The following is a 20,168-nucleotide window of genomic DNA, read 5'->3' as shown; positions in this document are numbered from 1 at the left end:
GTACAGGAAACCATTTGCCTTGTCACTCAGTGTAGAGTCATCCATAGTCAGAAAGAAGAGGAAAGAATGAAGGAAACAAAGACAGAAGAGCGAGTGTGAAGTCATCCGCAGGCAGAAGGAAGAGGAAAGAATGAAGGAAAGAAAGACAGAAGAGGAAGGATGGAAGAAAGGAAAGGGCAGACACCCAGAGCAGCACAACATCGAGTTAGTGGATGGTGAGCGCCTCCACCTGCCACATTTCTTAAATAAATCTGGACTTTATCTCATCGTTGTTTGAAGTTATGAAAGTATTATATGTACAGTAATAGATTTCCATCAGCAAGTTACTGTATTATTAGAATTGCAGTTGTATTTTAACCAGGTCATCCAGGCACTGATTGAGGTTTCATAGAAGAGTTTGGTAATTTTCTTGAAGCATTTGCTTTGAAATCTGGTGGTTTGAATGTATGTGGCAATTTCAGTTATTGGATTGACATCCTTCAGTTGAAACCTTTTCTTACGAATTTCTCGAACTGATTGACCAGAATAATTTTTAAAATTGTTATTCATCAATCAGCTCACATCTTGAGATACATCCTTGATTTGTTCTTATCCTCTGTTGGTTGCAGTTGCATACTGAATGTGGAGGTTGAAACATTTCACCCTTTCATCTTGGACAACACTTTGATCACATTTAAATCCTGAAGCCCTCTTCTAATGAAAAGGTTATTAGATTCAGATACTATAGGAATATTGACAACAATCTGATTTTTTGTGAAGTTGATCAGCGTTTAAACTACTGTACCTTGATTCATCTGATCTTTCTCCTATTGATTTAGTGAATGCTGTAATTGAATATATATATATATATATATATATATATATATATATATATATATATATATATATAATGTGTGTGTGTGTATGTATGTATTTTTTTAATACATATATATATATGTGTGTGTGTGTGTGTGTGTGTGTGTGTGTGTATGTATTTTTTTAATACATATATATATATATATCTATCTATTGCCAGACACCTCAATCCCGTTTGGGGTGGCCACAAACAAATCGCCTCCAAGTCGCCCTGTCCCCCGCCATTTCACTGCCCTGCTCCCAACTCACACCCCCCTCTCTCATATACCTCTCCACCCCGTCCCTCCATCTCATCCTCGGCCTCCCCATCCCTCTTCCCCCCTCCACCTCACTCACATACACTCTCTTCGTCAGTCTTTTACCCTCCATCCTCTCCACATGGCCAAACCACCTCAGTGTGTTCCTCCTAACGCTTCCTGTCACATCCACATCCACACCACAACGCTCCTTTATATCCTCATTCGTCAGCCTGTCTCTCCATGTGACTCCACAGGCTCCTCTTAAATAACTCATTTCCACTGCTCTCACTCTTGACTTGTGTCCTTCCAGCAACGTCCAAGCTTCACTTCCATACGTTAGAGTTGGTATCACAATACTGTCATGTAGTAACTTTTTCACTTCCATGCTCACTTCCCTGTTTCTTATCACTGCTTTCAAAGAACCAGCAACCTTTCTTCCCTGCTGTACCCTTTCAAGCACTTCACCCTCCAAACCTCCATCCTTACTTATCACACTACCTAAGTACTTAAACGTACTCACATTTTCCAATTCCTCACCATCCAACCTCGCTGTACATTCACTGACTTCACCTCTCTCAAAGACCATCACTTTACTCTTCCTTACATTCACCTTTAGATTCCGTTTCTTACACACTCTCCCAAACTCATCCACCAAGCCTTGCAGCTCCCCTTTGTCTTCACTCAACAACACAGTATCATCCGCAAACAACAGTACAGGGAGTTTCCAAACACTATCCTCTCTCACCAGGGCCACTCCTACATCCACTACCCTACCTTGTACCTCTTTTATTACCCCATCCATGTACAGATTGAACAACCATGGAGACATGACACATCCCTGTTTCAAACCAACTTTCAAAGAGAAAAATATTCACTTAGTTCACTATCCACACGCACTGCAGCCTTCGCACCATCGTACATACTCTTCACAGCATTCGACAACATCCCATCTACTCCATATATCCTTAACACTTTCCACAATCCTTGTCTATCCACCCTGTCATATGCTTTCTCCAAATCCATGAAAGCTGCATACAACTTCTTTCCTTTCTCTAGAAACTTTTCCACTAAAGATCTAAGAATGAATATCTGATCTACACAACCTCTTCCCTTCCTAAAGCCTCCCTGTTCTTCTCCAACTAATTTCTCTGTTCTTTCTCTAACTCTGTCAATAAGTAGCCTACCATACACTTTTCCTATTATACTAAGAAGACAAATGCCCCTGTGATTACCACACACTTCTTTTTACCTTTTTCCTTTGTACAAGGGAATAATTATACCTGACTTCCAATCCTCCGGGACTCTACCTTTCTCCCAGGCCAATCTGCACATCTTTCACATCCATTCTACTACTATCTCTCCCCCATGCTTCAGCATTTCACCACACACTTCATCAATTCCTGGGGCTTTCCCCGATTTAACTTTCTTCATTGCTTCCACAACTTCTATCCTACTGATTTCTTCCTGTCTTCTCACCTCCCTCCTTCTCCCAGCCATTCCCCAGCCACTTATACTCGCATTACATCCATCCTTTATGTTCAACAATTCCTTAAAGTATTCTCTCCATCTGCTCCCTTTTTCTCCCTTCTCCACTAGTAATCTACCATTTTTATCTTTCACTCCCCTGCTAACTTCACTGCCACCCTTGCTTACTCTCTTCACCTCTTTCCAGAACATTTTCTTACAGTCCCTCCACTTTACACTCAAATTCCTTCCAAATTCCTCATCCACTCTCTTCTTATTCTCTCTTACTAATCTTTTCACCTCTCTCTTTCTTTCTACATATAACTCTCTCTTCCGCCTCTCAACTTCTTCCACGCCCCTATTTCTCATCCATTCATTGTATGCTTTCTTCTTTTGTGCCACAGCCTGTCTCACCTCTTCAGTCCACCACGCTGTTCCTTGCACCCTCCTCCATCTTCTCTTCCTTCCACACACCATATCACATGCTGCACATATTTCTTCTGTAAATATCCTACACACACCTTCCACTTCTCCCATCTGCTCCAATTCATATTTGCCCAATCGTTCCTCCACTTCTCTCTTATACTCTGCCTTTTTCTCATCCTCTTGTAACCTTTCCACTCTCCTTGCAACTACTCCTTCCTCTCGTCTTTCCCTTCTTCTATTCCTCCATCTTACTTGAATCCTAATTCCGGCCACCACCAAGTAGTGGTCAGAAAGTCCACTCCCCCAACCTCTATAAACTCTTGCATCCATTACACATCTTCGCATCTTTTCATCCACACACACATAATCAATCATTGCCTTCCTTTCATTCAGTTCACCACCAACCTTTCTCATCATTCGCCACGTATACCTGTGGATCATTTTATGCCTGAAGAGGGTATTGGCTATCACCAACCCCCTCCCAGCACAAATGTCCACTAACGCTCTGCCATTGTCATCTATCTCAGCAGGCACACCCCACTCACCAACTATTCCATCCACCTTCACATTCCCAACTTTATCATTCATATCACCGATCAAAAACACTCTCTCACTCCTTCCAAACTTTTCCATGCACACTTCTACATTTGTCCAGAACTCTTCTCTCACTCTTCTAGGACGATCTTGCGTTGGCGCATACACACACACAATCGCCCACATTTGTATTCCAACTTTCAACTTTACCCACACAATCCTTGACCCAACTGATCCATACTGTCTTATGCTCTTCTTCTATCTTTTACTCACAACTATACATACTCCTTCCTTTGCCCTCTCATTCTCACCTACTCCTGCCCATATACCCCATCCATACTCCCATTCTCTCACACTTTCTCCTCTCCATTTTGTTTCAGTTATTCCACATACATCCACTTTCGCACCCTGAAGCCCCTGGACAATCTCTCTCTCTTTCACCTCATCATTTGCTCCCTTTACATTCCACGTTCCGATAACCATGTCCTTTGTCCGGTCATTGGTCGTCATCGTTTGGTCAGTCCTTGTCCGAGGCTTATTGTTTGTTTTTTTAGTTAGTTGTTTTCCGGGGAGGGGCACTAACCCTCTGCCAACCCTTTTAGTCGCCTTTTACAACAAGCAGGGATACTGGGGGAGTATTCTTGAAAAACCCCCCTACCCCCAGGGGGGATATATATACACACAGTTGTGGTCATAAATAATCACCTATCCTTTGGTACCCCATGCTTCAGGCTGGCTCCTTTATGTGTGGCAAGTCAACGGAGTAAGAGGGACTGAGAGGGAGGGGCCAGAGAGAGAAGGAAGGGTGGGTGTGGGGGAGAAGCGATGGTGCTGGGGTGTGGGTGAGGGAGGGCAGGAAGGGGAGGGGAAAATGAAATTTGAAGTGGCTGTCACATTATTTGTCTGTTTTCTTTCATTCAGGGCATGATATAGAGGAGTTAATATTCTGTAGATGCTGCTGCTTTACACCTTGTATAGCGATGTCAAATAACAAGCTTTAGAGTGGTGATATTAAGGGCTGGCTCATGAAAATAATATTCTGACATGACAGATCAGACATTAGTACTGAGCCAGAAGTTTCCAGCACAACATTCTATTGCCTTGTCCACTAATTTGTAACTAGCTATTTTTTGTCAGAGGAGAACATCATTCCAAGGTGATGAGAGGGTGTTGGTGTTGTTGGATGGCCGTTCAAACACATACCGGCATGGAGTCCAGGCAAGAAATTATGGGAGATATCATTATTATATCGACCCATGTACACAGACATTTAATTTATTTACCTTTTATGCACAGATATTTTAAATAGCCTTTTCATATAGAGATGCCATAAAATAGTTGACATGATGGTGCCTGTATAGAGGGAGTGCATACCAAGAGGATGATTATATTTACTATGGGAACAGACATGTCAAAGGTTTCATAAGATACTTAGTTCCAAAAGTAAATTACATGTAAGGTAAAGGATGTTTCTTACACACAAACATTACGGAAGTCAAAGATCGACATTCCATTCTACGTTGGAAATCAAAATACACGGGTAAACGCAAATATCTGGCTCAGCACTAATGTCTGATCTGTCACATCAGTATATTTCTCTCACGAGCCAGCCCTCGATATCACCACCTATCGAAAGCTTGTTATCTGATGCCACTATACAAGGTGTAATTCAGCATTATCTACGGAATATTAACTCCATTATATCATGCCCTGGATGAAAGAAAATAGACAAATTATGTGACCAACACTCTGCATTTCATTTTCCCACTCTTACCTCCCCTCCCTCCCCTCCTTCACTCCACCCCAGCACCATCACTCATCCCCCCCACCCACCTTCCCTTCTCTCTCTGGCCCCTCCCTCTCATCCCCTCTTACTCTGTTGTGGCTTGCAACGCATAAAGGAGCCAGCCTGAGGTACAGGGTACAGGAGGATAGGTGATTGTTCACGACCACGACTGTATATGTGTGTGTGTGTGTGTGTGTGTATATATATATATATATATATATATATATATATATATGTGTGTACACAGTAGATGCTTGGTATAACAAACTAATTCAGCCCACCCCTATTCCTTTTTCTTGAATTTTCCACTATGTCAAGTTTCATAACCAAGGTTCAATATAAAGGAAAATTTTCCGGTGTTTTGAGGAACTTTCCGCTCAGTCCTTGAAGCCAACGGTCGGGCCGAGTTCCTGACAGTGTGCACCCAAACCTAGCAAATTATGCCAGCTCAATGATACACACAGCATTCTGAACCCACAATTAATACCCGCACTTAAATGCATTTTTGTGTACACGTTGATAGTGATATATACAATATTTACTTAGTAATAAAATATGCACACAGAAAGAATAAGGTGAGGATGGAAGTGTGCCAAATGCAGTACTATAGTATAATAAATAGGGATAGTAATATACACGGCTTACCTCCAAAAGTAATGGTTCTGCACTTGTTGCAGAAATATCCCTGACACAGGTAGCCATAGGCCCCCCACACCTGTGTCAGACATCTGGTTGCAATGTCAGTTTCTTGATTTCGTCCTTGTGTTTATGTAGGTCATATACTTGGGTTTTCTTTAGCCCATAGCTTCGACAGGGGTGATTCGGACCGGGTTTTGACAAACATTTATTTAGTTTTCATATTTATTGAACTACAAGACCCAAATTTTAATACTACCATAAGTGGATCAGTGCCTGTATGACAATATACTGTAATTTCAATTATTTTCCTGTGCAGTTTATTTAGTTACATATCCAAAAATGTGGATCGCATTGTGCAACTGAAATGGGGTGATATGGTCAACACTAAGAGGTGATTATGTACCACAAGAAAAAAACTTATTTTTACTCATAGTAGCTAGCTAATTAGTTTCCTTGGTTATATTCTTAGCTCAGTTAACCTGCTGAGGCCTAGGGTGCTCCCTTAGCTGAAAAAAAATCTGGGATTAGCAAAATCTTCTGTTGTTAGCCTGAATAAAATAAAGTATAAATTCATTACAGAATGGGTTTTTGTTCACATGTTGAAAATCAAACTAGTTCCTTTTAAAAAATAGCTAAGCTTTTTCAACAAGCAAAAAGGTAAAATTCCACTGCCCATAAAAAAAAAAAAGAAAAAAGAAAAAAGAAAAAAAAAAGAGCTATATATCTGTCTATCTATTGCCAGACGCCTCAGTCCCGTACGGGATGGCCACAAACAAATCACCTCCACGTCACCCTGTCCCCCTGCCATTTCACTACCCTGCCCCCAACTCACACACCCCTCTCTCATATACCTCTCCACCCCACCCTCCGTCTCATCCTTGGCCTCCCCCTCCCTTCCCCCCCTCCACCTCACTCACATACACTCTTCTCGTCAGTCTCTCACCCTCCATCCTCTCCAAATGGCCAAACCACCTCAGTGTGTTCCTCCTAACGCTTCCTGTCACATCCACATCCACACCACAATGCTCCTTTATATCCTCATTTGTCAGCCTGTCTCTCCATGTGACTCCACAGCCTTCTCTTAAATAACTCATTTCCACTGCTCTCACTCTTGACTTGTGTCCTTCCAGCAACGTCCAAGCTTCACTTCCATACGTTAGAGTTGGTATCACAATACTGTCATGTAGTAACTTTTTCACTTCCATGCTTACTTCCATGTTTCTTATCACGGCTTTCAAGGAACCAGCAACCTTTCTTCCTTGTTGTACCCTTTCAAGCACTTCACCCTCCAAACTTCCATCCTTACTCATCACACTCCCTAAGTACTTAAACGTACTCACATTTTCCATTTCCTCACCATCCAACCTCACTGTACATTCACTGATTTCACCTCTCTCAAAGACCATTACTTTACTCTTCCCTACATTCACCTTTAGATTTCATCTCTTACACACTCTTCCAAACTCATCCACCAAGCCTTGCAGCCCCCCTTTGTCTTCACTCAACAACGCAGTATCATCTGCAAACAACAGTACAGGGAGTTTCCAAACACTACCCTTTCTCACCAGGGCCACTTCAACATCCACTGCCCTACCTTGTACCTCTTTATTACCCCATCCATGTACAGATTGAACAACCATGGAGACATGACATATCCCTGTTTCAACCCAACCTTCAAAGAGAAAAATTCACTCAGTTCACCATCCACACGCACTGCAGCCTTTGCACCATCATACATACTCTTCACAGCATTCAACAACTTCCCATCTACTCCATATATTCTTAACACTTTCTACAATCCTTGTCTATCCACGCTGTCATATGCTTTATTCAAATCCATGAAAGCTGCATACAACTTCTTTCCCTTCTCTAGAAACTTTTCTACTAAAGATTTAAGAATGAATATCTGATCAGCACAACCTCTTCCCTTCCTAAAGCCTCCCTGTTCATCTCCAACTAATTCCTGTGTTATTTCCCTAACTCTGTTATTAAGTATCTTACCATACACTTTTCCTATTTCACTATGAAGACAAATGTCCCTGTGATTACAACACACTTCTTTTTCCCCTTTTCCTTTGTACAAGGGAATAATTATACCTGACTTCCAATCCTCCGGGACTTTACCTACCTCCCAGGCCAATCTGCACATCTTCCACATCCATTCTACTACTATCTTTCCCCCATGCTTCAGCATTTCACCATAAACCCCATCAATTCCTGGGGCTTTCCCCAATTTGACTTTCTTCATTGCTTCCACAACTTCTATCCTACTGATTTCTTCCTGTCTTCTCACCTCCCTCCTTCTCTCAGCCATTCCCCAGCCACTTATACTCTCACTACTTCCATTCTCTATGTTCAACAATTCCTTAATGTGTTCTCTCCATCTGCTCCCTTTTTCTCCCTTCTCCACTAGTAATCTACCATTTTTATCTTTCACTCCCCTGCTAACTTCACTGCCACCCTGTCGTACTCTCTTCACCTCTTTCCAGAACATTTTCTTACAGTCCCTCCACTTTACACTCAAATTCCTTCCAAATTCTTCATTCACTCTCTTCTTACTCTCTCTTACTAATCTTTTCACCTCTCTCTTTCTTTCTACATATAACTCTCTCTTCCGCCTCTCAACTTCTTCCATGCCCCTATTTCTCATCCATTCATTGTATGCTTTCTTCTTTTGTGCCACAGCCTGTCTCACCTCTTCATTCCACCACGCTGTTCCATGCACCCTCCTCCGTCTTCTCTTCATCCCACACACCACATCACATGCTGCACACATTTCTTCCATGAATATGCTGCACACACCTTCCATGTCCCCGATCTGCTCCAATTCATATTTACCTAATCGTTCCTCCACTTCTCTCTTATATTCTGCCTTTATTTCATCCTCTTGTAACCTTTCCACTCTCCTTGCAACTACTCCTTCTTCCTGTCCTTCCCTTCTTCTATTTCTCCATTTTACTTGCATCTTGATTCTGGCCATTACCAAGTAGTGGTCAGAAAGTCCACTCCCCCAACCTCTATAGGCTCTTGCATCCATTACACATCTTCGCATCCTTTCATCCACACACACATAATCAATCATTGCCTTCCTTTCATTCAGTTCACCACCCACCTGTCTCATCACTTGCCATGTATACCTATGGATCAGTTTGTGCCTGAAGAGGGTATTGGCTATCACTAACCCCCTCCTGGCACAAATGTCCACTAACGCACTGCCATTCTCATCTATCTCAGCAGGAACACCCCACTTACCAACTATTCCATCCACCTTCACATTCACTTCTTTACCATTCATATCACCGATCAAAAACACTCTCTCATTCCTTCCAAACTTTTCCATGCACACTTCCACATTTGTCCAGAACTCTTCTCTCACTTTGCTTGCACGATCTTGCATTGGCGCATACACACACACAATCGCCCACATTTGTATTCCAACTTTCAGTCTCACCCACACAATCTTTGACCCAACTGATCCATACTCTCTTATGTTCTTCTTCCATCTTTTACTCACAACAATACACACTCCTTCTTTTGCCCTCTTATTCTCACCTACTCCTGCACATGTACCCCATCCATACTCTCATTCTCTCACTCTCTCCCCTTGCCATTTAGTTTCAGTTACTCCACATACATCCACTTTCGCACCTTGAAGCACCTGGACAATCTCTCTCTCTTTCACCTGATCATTCGCACCCCTTACATTCCATGTTGCGATATGTACCATGTTCATTGTCCAGTCCTTGGTCGTCATCTTTTGGTCAGTCCTTGTCCGAGGCCTCTTGTTCGTCTTTTTAGTTAGCTGTTTTCCGGGGAGGGGCACTAATCCTCCACCAACCCTTTTAGTCGCCTCGTGTGACAAGCAGGGATACTAGAGGAGTATAATTGAAAACCCCCCTACCCCCTGGGGGTAGAGGGGTTTATTTATCTAGGTATTGTACCTACTTATGTTGATTTTGCTACATAGCACTTGCAGCCCGTCTATGCATTTTTAAGCTCTGCAACTGAAAACGTGAAAGACACTGTGCCCATTACATCCAAGGGACCATGAAAAATAAATTTTGGGGGGACAGAGGAGATGTCATCCCTTAGAGGCCAGTCAAAATGACTGGTATTTGGCTTATTATACAAGAACTTCAGGGTTACATCATCATTGTTTATATCTGTCACCCTTCCTACATAATACTTTTTGTCAAAGTACATGGCATAGTATTTATTCACAGGAATGTTTCTCTGTATATCTGAATAGCATTTTCTTATTCGCTTTTCTGTTTTGTGTTTCTCCTCTTCCACCTCTGATCTCTCTGTGCCTGGCTCCTCTTCACTCTCACTGTAGGATACTATTGGTGTCTTCAAAATCTGACTCATTAGTTTGATAATATAGCTGGACCACAATCACCCCAATGATGAATTTTGACTGGGGTGATTATGGTCCAAAACTGAAAATTGATTAAAAAAAAAAAACAGGAAGAGCTAGAGTTTTTCTTATTCTTTTATTTAAAATTAGAAACAACAAACTATTATATGACATAATTTTTATAGAAAACGACCCATTTATTTTTCCATAATGCAAAGTTTGTCAAAAGCGCTGATTTTGTAAACAAAGTTTGCTGACAAGTTTGTTTTGTGCCATTTTTGTCATATTTCCTTTCTGGTTCCTCAATTCAGTAACATCAAGTTTCACATTTATAATCACCCTGTAAATGTGAAAATAGATGCTTTACTACACTGGGTGTTCAAAACCGCATATATGTTACATATCTAGATACCAAGAAATAGGAAGGTGTACCAAATCAACCTAGACCACTTGATGGTCCAAATCACCCCTGTTGATGCTACTCCTTCTTCACTGCCCCTGGGCTAACTGCACACTCCATCTTCTCAATTATTTATCATTTCTGGGCAGGAGAAAACCTCACCCTCTCGTTCTTTTCCTGAACCTAAGGCATGGTGCACATAAGCTTCAGTTCACTGGAGGGGGGGGGGGAACAAGGCCTCAATACCAAGGCAAAGGTGCACACGCGTGGAGTAGTAGTAGTAGTAGTTGTTCCCTAGGCAGTCTGGCCGAACAGCCCAGAGTCCCTTAGGAAGGCCATGTCTGAGACCGGGCTTTCCCACAGAGCTCTCAAAGAGTGTATGTTGTGATGTTGGCTTAGGTGATTGTGTGCAATGCAGTCTTCCATAATGTGCTTAATAGTATGGGGTGCTGTGTTGCATCCTGGACAGGCATCAGCAATGGAGTCATCCAGCCTCTTCTTCTAGCTTAAGAGGGCTGGATGGTGCCCACATCTCAGCCTGGCCAGGTGGACCCTGTCCTCACGAAGAAGATAGGATTCAGAAGGGTGGATGTCAGGAGGCCGTGCATGCAGCTGTGTGTTGTCTTTAAGTGACTGAATGGAGCGGCGAGTGATCTGAGTGTGGATATGCTTCTGGTAGTTGGTCTCAGGTGGGTGAGGGGGGAGAGATGACAGTATTTGTGTATGGTATCGTGTGCTGGGTGTTGTTTTGATGTTCCTTGGTGTGGGTGGATGTGCTGCCATGTACTGTAGTGGATGTTGTGGGTTTGTGGAGGCTACAGCAAGAAACTGGGTGCCTCATGTCTAGGTGATCCTTGACTTTGAGGACTTCGGTTACTTGATGTAGGTGGTCAGTGGGCGTAGTAGCTGTGCAGCCTGTGATTATTTTTAGGGCCTTGTTCTGTATGGTCTGTAGAGTGTTGTACTGTGTTTTGGTGAGGTTAGAAGCCCAGGCAGGGCTTGCATAATTCATCACTGAACGTATGTATTGTTTGTATACTGTGGTGGTGGTTTCTTTGTTGTGTCCGAATGTTGTATGGGCAAGTGACCTCAAAGCATTGAGTCTTGGTGTTATTTTATTTTTAATGTTTGTGATGTGTTGTTTAAATGACTTTGATGTATTGTATGTTACACCAAGGATTTTCTGTGTGTGTGTGTGTGTGTGTGTGTGTGTGTGTGTGGTAGGGGGGTGTTGTTTATGGTGAGGTGTGGGATGTGACTGTGTTCTGCTGTCCAGTTTGTGAGAAGAGTCACTGTAGATTTGGCTGGGGCTATTTTGAGCCTGTTTGTGGTGAACCATTCATGTAGTGTGTTGAGGTAATGTTGAATGATGTGTGCAGCTGTGTTTGCGTTTTGGTGCGTACATGTAAGTGTTATATCATCTTCATAGGAAGCTATGTGTATCTGTGGTGTGTGGGGTGTGGGTACATCATGCATGTATAGGTTAAAGAGTGTAGGGAACAAAACAGATCCTTTGGGGATGCCGTTTGTGAAGTTTCTGATGTTAGAAGATTGACCGGCAAATGTTACGTGTGCACATCTGCCTGCTAAGTAGTTTGTTAGCCATCTTTTTGTGTTATTGTGCATGTTTGTGTTGAGTATTTTGTTTGTGAGGTTTTGGCGGGGGATGGCATCAAAAGCTTTGCTAATGTCTAGTTTGCCTAAGAGTGTTCTTTGTGGTGGCCTAGCTGAATTCATGCCATCAAAAACTCTCTATGTAAGGTCTGTAAGAACGGTGTTTGTGGAGTGTAGTGGCCTAAAGCCATGTTGTGACTGGGCAAGGGGAATGTGAGGTGTGACTTGTTGTTGTACCAGTCGTTCAGTGACCTTAGAGGGGGTGCAGAGGAGTGTGATGGGGCGATGTGAGGAGGGTAATGTGGGGTCTTTGTTGGGTTTAGGGATAGTGATGGTATTTCCATGCTTCCAGATGTTGGGTATTATGTTGTGTGAGTAGCTGTAGTTTGATATGTTGGTGAGTGCTTGTATGCCTTGTGGTCCTAGGTGTTTAAGGTGAATGTTGCTTATGTTGTCTGGTCCACAGGCAGATGAGTGCTTGAGGTTGTTAATGATGTGCTTCGTCTGGTTGTATGTGAAAGGTGCGTAGTCTGGGTCTGTGGGGAACTGTCTCTTACGTCGGATGATACGTCGGTCTTCAGGATGGGGGTTAGATGGCTGACTTGTGAAAAGTGATTGATGAGAGTGTTTGCTTGTTGTTTGTTTGAGGGTATGGTGTCTGTTGTTGTGATGGCAGCGTGTGATTGTATGGTGTTGCTGTTGGAAAGTGTGATGCTGTTTAGTGTTTTGTAGAGTTTACTGATGTTTGTTTTGTGGTCATGTGTTTGGAGGTAATTTTTCCAGTTTAGTGTTTGCTGTTCTGATATTTTATTGTTTAGCTAAGTGTTGAGTTCTTGTATTTGTTGTATGGTGTCTTGTGTATGGGATGTTGGGGAGTGTCGCAGAGTGTCCCGTTGTCTGATGAGGCCTTGAATTTCTAGTGTAAAGTTGGGGTTGGGTTTCTTTCTGTTGCCTCTAAGGATGTGTCTTTTGTCTGGGTTTTGTATTATTGTATTGAAAGTGTTCACAGTGGTGTTGATGTTTGTGATGGGTGTACTGTTTAGTGTTTCGAAATGTTGTTCTGTTTCAGTTACAAAGGCCTCCCAGTTGGCCCTCTTATAATTTGTGTATGTGTGTTTGTGGCCAGCTGTGGTGATTCTGGTTTTGGTAGTGATGATGATTGGGGGTGTGGGTACATCATGCATGTATAGGTAAAGAGTGTAGGGGACAAAACAGATCCTTGGGGGATGCCGTTTGTGAAGTTTCTGATGTTAGAAGACTGACCGGCAAATGTTACGTGTACACATCTGCCTGCTAAGTAGTTTGCCAGCCATCTTTTTGTGTTATTGTGCATGTTTGTGTTGAGTATTTTGTTTGTGAGGTTTTGGCGGGGGATGGCATCAAAAGCTTTGCTAATGTCTAGTGTGCCTAAGAGTGTTCTTTGTGGTGGCCTAGCTGAATTCATGCCATCAAAAACTCTCTGTGTAAGGTCTGTAAGAAGGGTGTTTGTGGAGTGTAGTGGCCTAAAGCCATGTTGTGACTGGGCAAGGGGAATGTGAGGTGTGACTAGTTGTTGTACCAGTCATTCAGTGACCTTAGAGGGGGTGCAGAGGAGTGTGATGGGGCGATGTGAGGAGGGTAACATGGGGTCTTTATTGGGTTTAGGGATAGTGATGATATTTCCATGCTTCCAGATGTTGGATATTATGTTGTGTGAGTAGCTGTAGTTTGATATGTTGGTGAGTGCTTGTATGCCTTGTGGCCCTAGGTGTTTAAGGTGAATGTTGCTTATGTTGTCTGGTCCACAGGCAGATGAGTGCTTGAGGTTGTTAATGATGTGCTTCGTCTGGTTGTAAGTGAAAGGTGCGTAGTCTGGGTCTGTGGGGAACTGTCTCTTACGTCGGATGATACGTCGGTCTTCAGGATGGGGGTTTAGATGGCTGACTTGTGAAATGTGATTGATGAGAGTGTTTGCTTGTTGTTTGTTTGAGGGTATGGTGTCTGTTGTTGTGATGGCAGCGTGTGATTGTGTGGTGTTGCTGTTGGAAAGTGTGATGCTGTTTAGTGTTTTGTAGAGTTTACTGATGTTTGTTTTGTGGTCATGTGTTTGGAGGTAATTTTTCCAGTTTAGTGTTTACTGTTCTGATATTTTATTGTTTATCTAAGTGTTGAGTTCTTGTATTTGTTGTATGGTGTCTTGTGTATGGGGTGTTGGGGAGTGTCGCAGAGTGTCCCGTTGTCTGATGAGGCCTTGAATTTCTAGTGTAAAGTTGGGGTTGGGTTTCTTTCTGTTGCCTCTAGGGATGTGTCTTTTGTCTGCGTTTTGTATGATTGTATTGAAAGTGTTCACAGCGGTGTTGATGTTTGTGATGGGTGTACTGTTTAGTGTTTCGAAATGTTGTTCTGTTTCAGCTACAAAGGCCTCCCAGTTGGCCCTCTTATAATTAGTGTATGTGTGTTTGTGGCCAGCTATGGTGATTCTGGTTTTGGTAGTGATGATGATTGGGAGGTGATCAGAACCTAGGGTTTTGACCACTCTCCATGATGTAATGGGGGCGAGGTTTGGGGAGCAGAAGGTGATGTCTGGAGATGATGGGAGGAAGAGGGCTTGGTGTGGGATATGGGTATGTTGGTCTAGACTGTTTAGTATGAAGAGATGATCTGTCTGGGATTGTAGTACCAACCCTCTGTCTGTGTCAGGGTTCTTGACATGCCAGGCCGACGACTTGGCATTGAAATCACCACCCAGGATGATGTTGTGTATGTTAGTGATGTGGTGTATCTGTGGAGAGTAATTGTGTGTTACTGTGGGGGGACGATTGGGAGGGAATGTATGTGTAAGCAGTTGTTATATGTGATTTGTTACCAGTGCGTATTTTAATTGATTGTATTTCTGTTGTGGTATCATATGGGGGTAGAAGTGATTTTGTGTGTACACTGGTATCTGCAAAGTTGATGGATTTGTGTACCAAGGTGATGAGTCCACTGCCACCACCGTCGGCCGGTCTTGTCGAATGGTGGTGAAGATATGAAATGTCAGTGTTTTCTGTGCTCTGTGTAGTTTTGTTTCTTGTAAGATGGCAATGTGTATGTTCTGTTGTTTGATAAATTGTGTGAGTTCATGTATTTTGGTGTTTATGCCATCTATGTTTAACTGAAGGATGTTTATGTTGTGTGTGCGATGTGTGTTGGCTGCTGCAGCACGGGGAGGAGGTGGTGTGGGTGGAGGGGAAGGGGTAGGAGGAGGCTGTGATGGAGGTAAGGGCTGAGGTGGATTAGGATGGGTTGGAATGGGAGGAGTTGGGGGACTGGATGGTGCTGATAGGGTCGGTGGGTTTGGCTGTGGAGGTGTGAAGGAAGTAGGAGTAGGATTGGAAGAGGGTTGATGGATGGGGGGATGGAGCATAAGGAGCAAGTCCAGGTGTTTGTGTAATGTTTTCTGGATGCAAGTGTTGTGCAGGTGTAATGGGTCCAGTTCTTGCAGGAATTGCACTGAACTGAACCCTTTGTCTGTCGGCTCGACATGATAGGTTTTGAGCATGTTGGACATATGTATTTGTTGGTGGGTCCTGGATTGCTCTCAATGTCCCCGGCTAGAAGAAGTCGTTGAGAAATGACAGCCGGGGAGTCATTTCTCGGTGTAGAAAAAACGGTGTTGTTGTGTGTGTTGTGTTGGGAGATGTGGTACTTGCCCGGGCGACTGAAGCCACTCCCAGGTACTTGAGTCCCGTGAGGGGCCGGGGGGGTTTGCGGTGGTTTGGCCCCCATGCTGTCCTCCTTTTCTCTTCGGCAGCCTCTGGGGGGTAGACCCACGATGAAGAGGCCACTGCTCCAGGTTCACACGCGTGGAGTTATTGCTAACAGTAGGGTGTTCACGTGCAGACTGTACTGTATGGGCTGTGCGACATCACTGAGTCCCCTCCATTGCTGTTACCCAGGCGGGTTGACAGAGACGTGTGGCAACACCTTACACCGCCAGCCAGGGGAGCAGTCTGCTATGGGCTCAATGATACGCACGATTTACAGAACTTTTTCGAGAAATTTAATAGTTTTCAGAACAGAATTTCCTTAATGGAATTATACTGTACTCAGTTTATGGAAATTTTCCTTTAAATGGGGAAGAAAAACAACAGAAAAAAAGTCTTCGCCTATCTTGGTCTTCTGCTAAATTGGTGTACATTAAATCGAGCATCTACTGTATATACACACATTGTACAATATATGCATTTTCTCAGAATGCTTATGTTTTCTTCATATTGCAGGTTTGCTGAATTTGTGGAGGGAGGTTCCCACTTGGATGATGAGGCTATTTTAGCATATGAGAGTAATGATTTGCGACCACTTCGAGATGAAGAGGATGAAGCTTTATATATGACTACAGACAGTGAAGGAGAGGAATTTGTTGAGAATGAAGACATGACATAGCATATTACACCATTTTCTCAACTAGAAAAGGTTTTAAAAAATATAAGTTTGAGAAAATGTATTCTTAGAATGATGTACTGTTTTCGTCAAGTTCATGCACTGAGTTAAAGAAAGATACCCACAGAAAGCAGTTGACACATCAAAAATAGCTAAAGGTAAAAAGAATCCTTACATAATGAGTGCATTTTGTAATGTAGTAGAAAAATATTTAGGAGTATAGCATATAAGATTGCCTTTTGTAATGTACTGTATTTACAAAAGGTAATTCAGGTGATGTGAGTGATACAATATCAGTAAGAGCATTCTAACATGACTGTCACATTGATGATGGCCACATTAAATAGACATTGCTCCTGCTTTCCTTAATTGGTAGAGTAGGAGACAACTATCATGCCAACAACTTAACGCACTCCTCAGCTTTAATTTTCAGATGTCTAATTACTTTTTTGTGCTCTGCTTCTCTGCCTTTGTTGTCCTGTATCTTCTGAATGTCAGTGTGTATATGTGTATGTATGAGAGGGAGAGCAGTATTCATGCTTTAATGCAACCCAGTCATTGTGGGTAGTACGTTGTAGATATTGTATGCCATTTGCATCCAGCCTTTTTCCTTCACTTTAGTTTGATGACTGTGTAGTTTGTAATTCTGATATTTACCCATGGAGTCTTGATTGATCATGTTAGTAGAGTGTTTTTCATTCATGTGGTTTGGGGTCCACTCCCAGCTGGGAATTAACATTTCTGGTGTTGCCATAGGATGTCCTTACAAGCGGTTTCTCTTAAGCTCATGTTGTTGAGGTTCCTTTGATATCATATACAAACTTTCACTCACAGACACTGCCACTTCAACACATTATAGTTTAGAATTGTGCTTCTCACTGTATGCTTCCAAAGCCTTCCTCATCCATACCTGTGCATGAAGTGTGGATGAGAATAGTTCACTTTGGTAACAGAAAGAGATTTCCTTTGATCCATAAGATCAGTTTTCCTCCAAGACCTGAAAAAGATGGCTTGAACTTGTTTAGTAGAGCTGCCTTCCTTTTTGGATGGTCTGTGCGAGCCAGCTGTTGTCATACATAAATACCCGAGCTGGTTATGAGCAGGTCTTTTAGTGACGAGGTGCTCTAAATGTGAAGTATGATTTTTTTTTTTTTTTTTTTTTAACATTATATTAATAATTATTACAGATACATGAAATACATGGCTCTTCTGTCATGCCACCCCCTGTGAAAGAGCCTCTGAGAAGGAGGAAGGCATCATTGAGATATGTAGAATCCTTTTTTTAAATAGTATTTCTCAGGTAAGAATAAGGTGTTCTGGATGGAAGATTAGTTGGCTGTGAAATAAGGAAGATGCTGCAAATGGTGTACAGTTACTTGTTGTAATTTAGGTCTGAAGACATGGATCACCATGTCAAGAAGAGAAGAGAATACGTAGTTTTGTGTAGTATAGTGGAATGGTTGAAAAGAAACACAGAGATGGTAAGGACAGAGTGCATTATAATATACTAACAAGGAGTATTTGAAAGTGAGGTAGTTTTGTACTTTTGGAAGAGAAAACACGAAAGTTATAGGTATTTAGTTGAATGGCTTGTAGCTGCTGGCAAGGGATTCCTTGGTGCTGGAGAAGGACACTTTCACATGGTGGCATGGATACAATCAGACAGTAGAGCTTCTTGGTTATAAAGTCATGTCTTATTTCCCACTCTATCCCATGAAAGGAGGAGGATGGTGGGCTGCAAGAAGATAACCAGCCAATAGACCACTGGATTCATATTCTGATGAACCTGGAGTCACAGCAACAGTAACATACCTATGATTGAGAAAGTAGGAGAGGAAAGAGAACTGGATGAGAAAGTGATGTGTAAGACAAAGCAGCACAGGCACATCTCTTTGGGAGCTCATAGGAGTGTGTGTAGTATTCGTAAAGGGGACTGCATAGTTTCTGTAATATTGACTGTTTGGTGTCTCTTCATTTCACCCCATTAACCATTCCTCCCTTTACCTCTTCAGTGCCTTATGTCATCCATTGTCTGTGTGTTGTCAATAAGATCCCAGGCTCATCTGGATGTGAACCCAGAGGATCTATCTATCTATATACTTAGGCTGCTTCTCCCACGGAAGGGGAGGTAGCTGAGACAGGACGATACACCCCCAATTTACTCATTGACACACACACATTTATTCATATCTTAGCCTCAAAGGAAGTAGGGACAGATCCTCACTGCACCACACCACTGTGCGGTGCAGTCAGCGACATCTGCAGCAGGGCCTGACAGCAGAGCTGGTTTAACCCTGCGGGCCTGACAGCAGAGCTGGTTTAACCCTGCCACATCATAATGGACCCATCCCCTTACCTGCATCTGAACTGAAAGCTGATTAGACCTAATGAGGGAGAATATCCCCTAAGGGCCATGTCACCATTTATTCATTCACAATTTCTTTCCAATCATTCCTGTCATCCGCAGCCACTCTTGCTTCCTCAACAGGCGTCCCTCTCGCATCTTATGCTCTCTTCACACAGTCCATCCATATTATTCGTGGTCTTCGTCTCAGCCTTACACCTCTCACATCCGATCCAGTTATCATTTTCACCAATCACTCTTCATCCATTCTCTCCATATGCCCAGACCATCGCAACACTCTCTGCTCAACTCGATCGGCCATCTCGCGCATAGCTTCAGTTCTTCCTCACACTTCATCATTTCTTACTTGATCCATATGCATTACTCCCCACATACTCCTCAGACATCTCACCTCCAATACATTTAAACTTTTCCTCTCTGCTACACCCATATTCCATGTTTCAGCCCCGTATGATGCAGTCAGTATCATAATACCCTCATAGAGCCTTCTCTTTACATCCATTCTAAGTGAACATCTAAATACTTCTTTCTTTCCTCCTTGCACCTTTCATTCTAAATTTTACTTCTACAACCATTCTTCCGTCCACAGCAACATGTGACCCTAAATACTTAATTAAAACACACTACCTCCTCAAGCAACTCACCATTCAAAACTGTATTCATCCTTCTACTATTTACCAACCTTGTACATTTCATCACATTACTCATAATTTTCTTGACTCTCAATTTCCTCCTTTCACACACCCTTCCAAACTCCTTTACCACCTGTTTCAATCTCTCCTCTGAATCAGCCACCAGTGCAGTATCATCCACAAACAGCAGCATATTCAGATTCCACTCTCTGCCATCATCATTCACCAGACTCGGACCTCCACCTAACACTCTCGCATTCACCTCCCTTACAACACCATACATATAAATTTTAAACAACCAAGGCGACATCACACATCCGTGCTGCATCCCCACTCTCACGGGAAACCAGTCACTCACAGTATTTCCTACTCTTACACATGCTCTGCTGTTTACATAAAAACTTTTCACTCCTTTTAACAACCTACCATCAAGTCCAAACAATCTCAGAACAGTCC

The 20,168-nt window shown here is 42.7% G+C and overlaps 1 protein-coding gene across 1 annotated transcript in view; it reads left to right on the top strand.

The window, feature by feature from the left end:
- Nemp (Nuclear envelope integral membrane protein) overlaps positions 1-16,718 on the top strand; it is a 69,031-nt gene extending 52,313 nt beyond the window's left edge. The window contains exon 5 of the mRNA XM_080278891.1: positions 16,556-16,718. Coding sequence (XP_080135017.1) covers positions 16,556-16,718 — 163 coding nt within the window. The remainder of the gene's footprint in view (positions 1-16,555) is intronic.
- The last annotated feature ends 3,450 nt before the right edge of the window (positions 16,719-20,168 follow it).

The sequence above is a fragment of the Coenobita brevimanus genome, chromosome 75, assembly GCF_032717465.1.
Source record: "Coenobita brevimanus isolate Jiangsu-jjx chromosome 75, ASM3271746v2, whole genome shotgun sequence".
Classification (NCBI taxonomy): domain Eukaryota; kingdom Metazoa; phylum Arthropoda; class Malacostraca; order Decapoda; family Coenobitidae; genus Coenobita; species Coenobita brevimanus.
The sequence above is the reverse complement of the archived record's forward strand: the minus strand, read 5'-3'. Positions and strand labels throughout refer to the sequence as shown.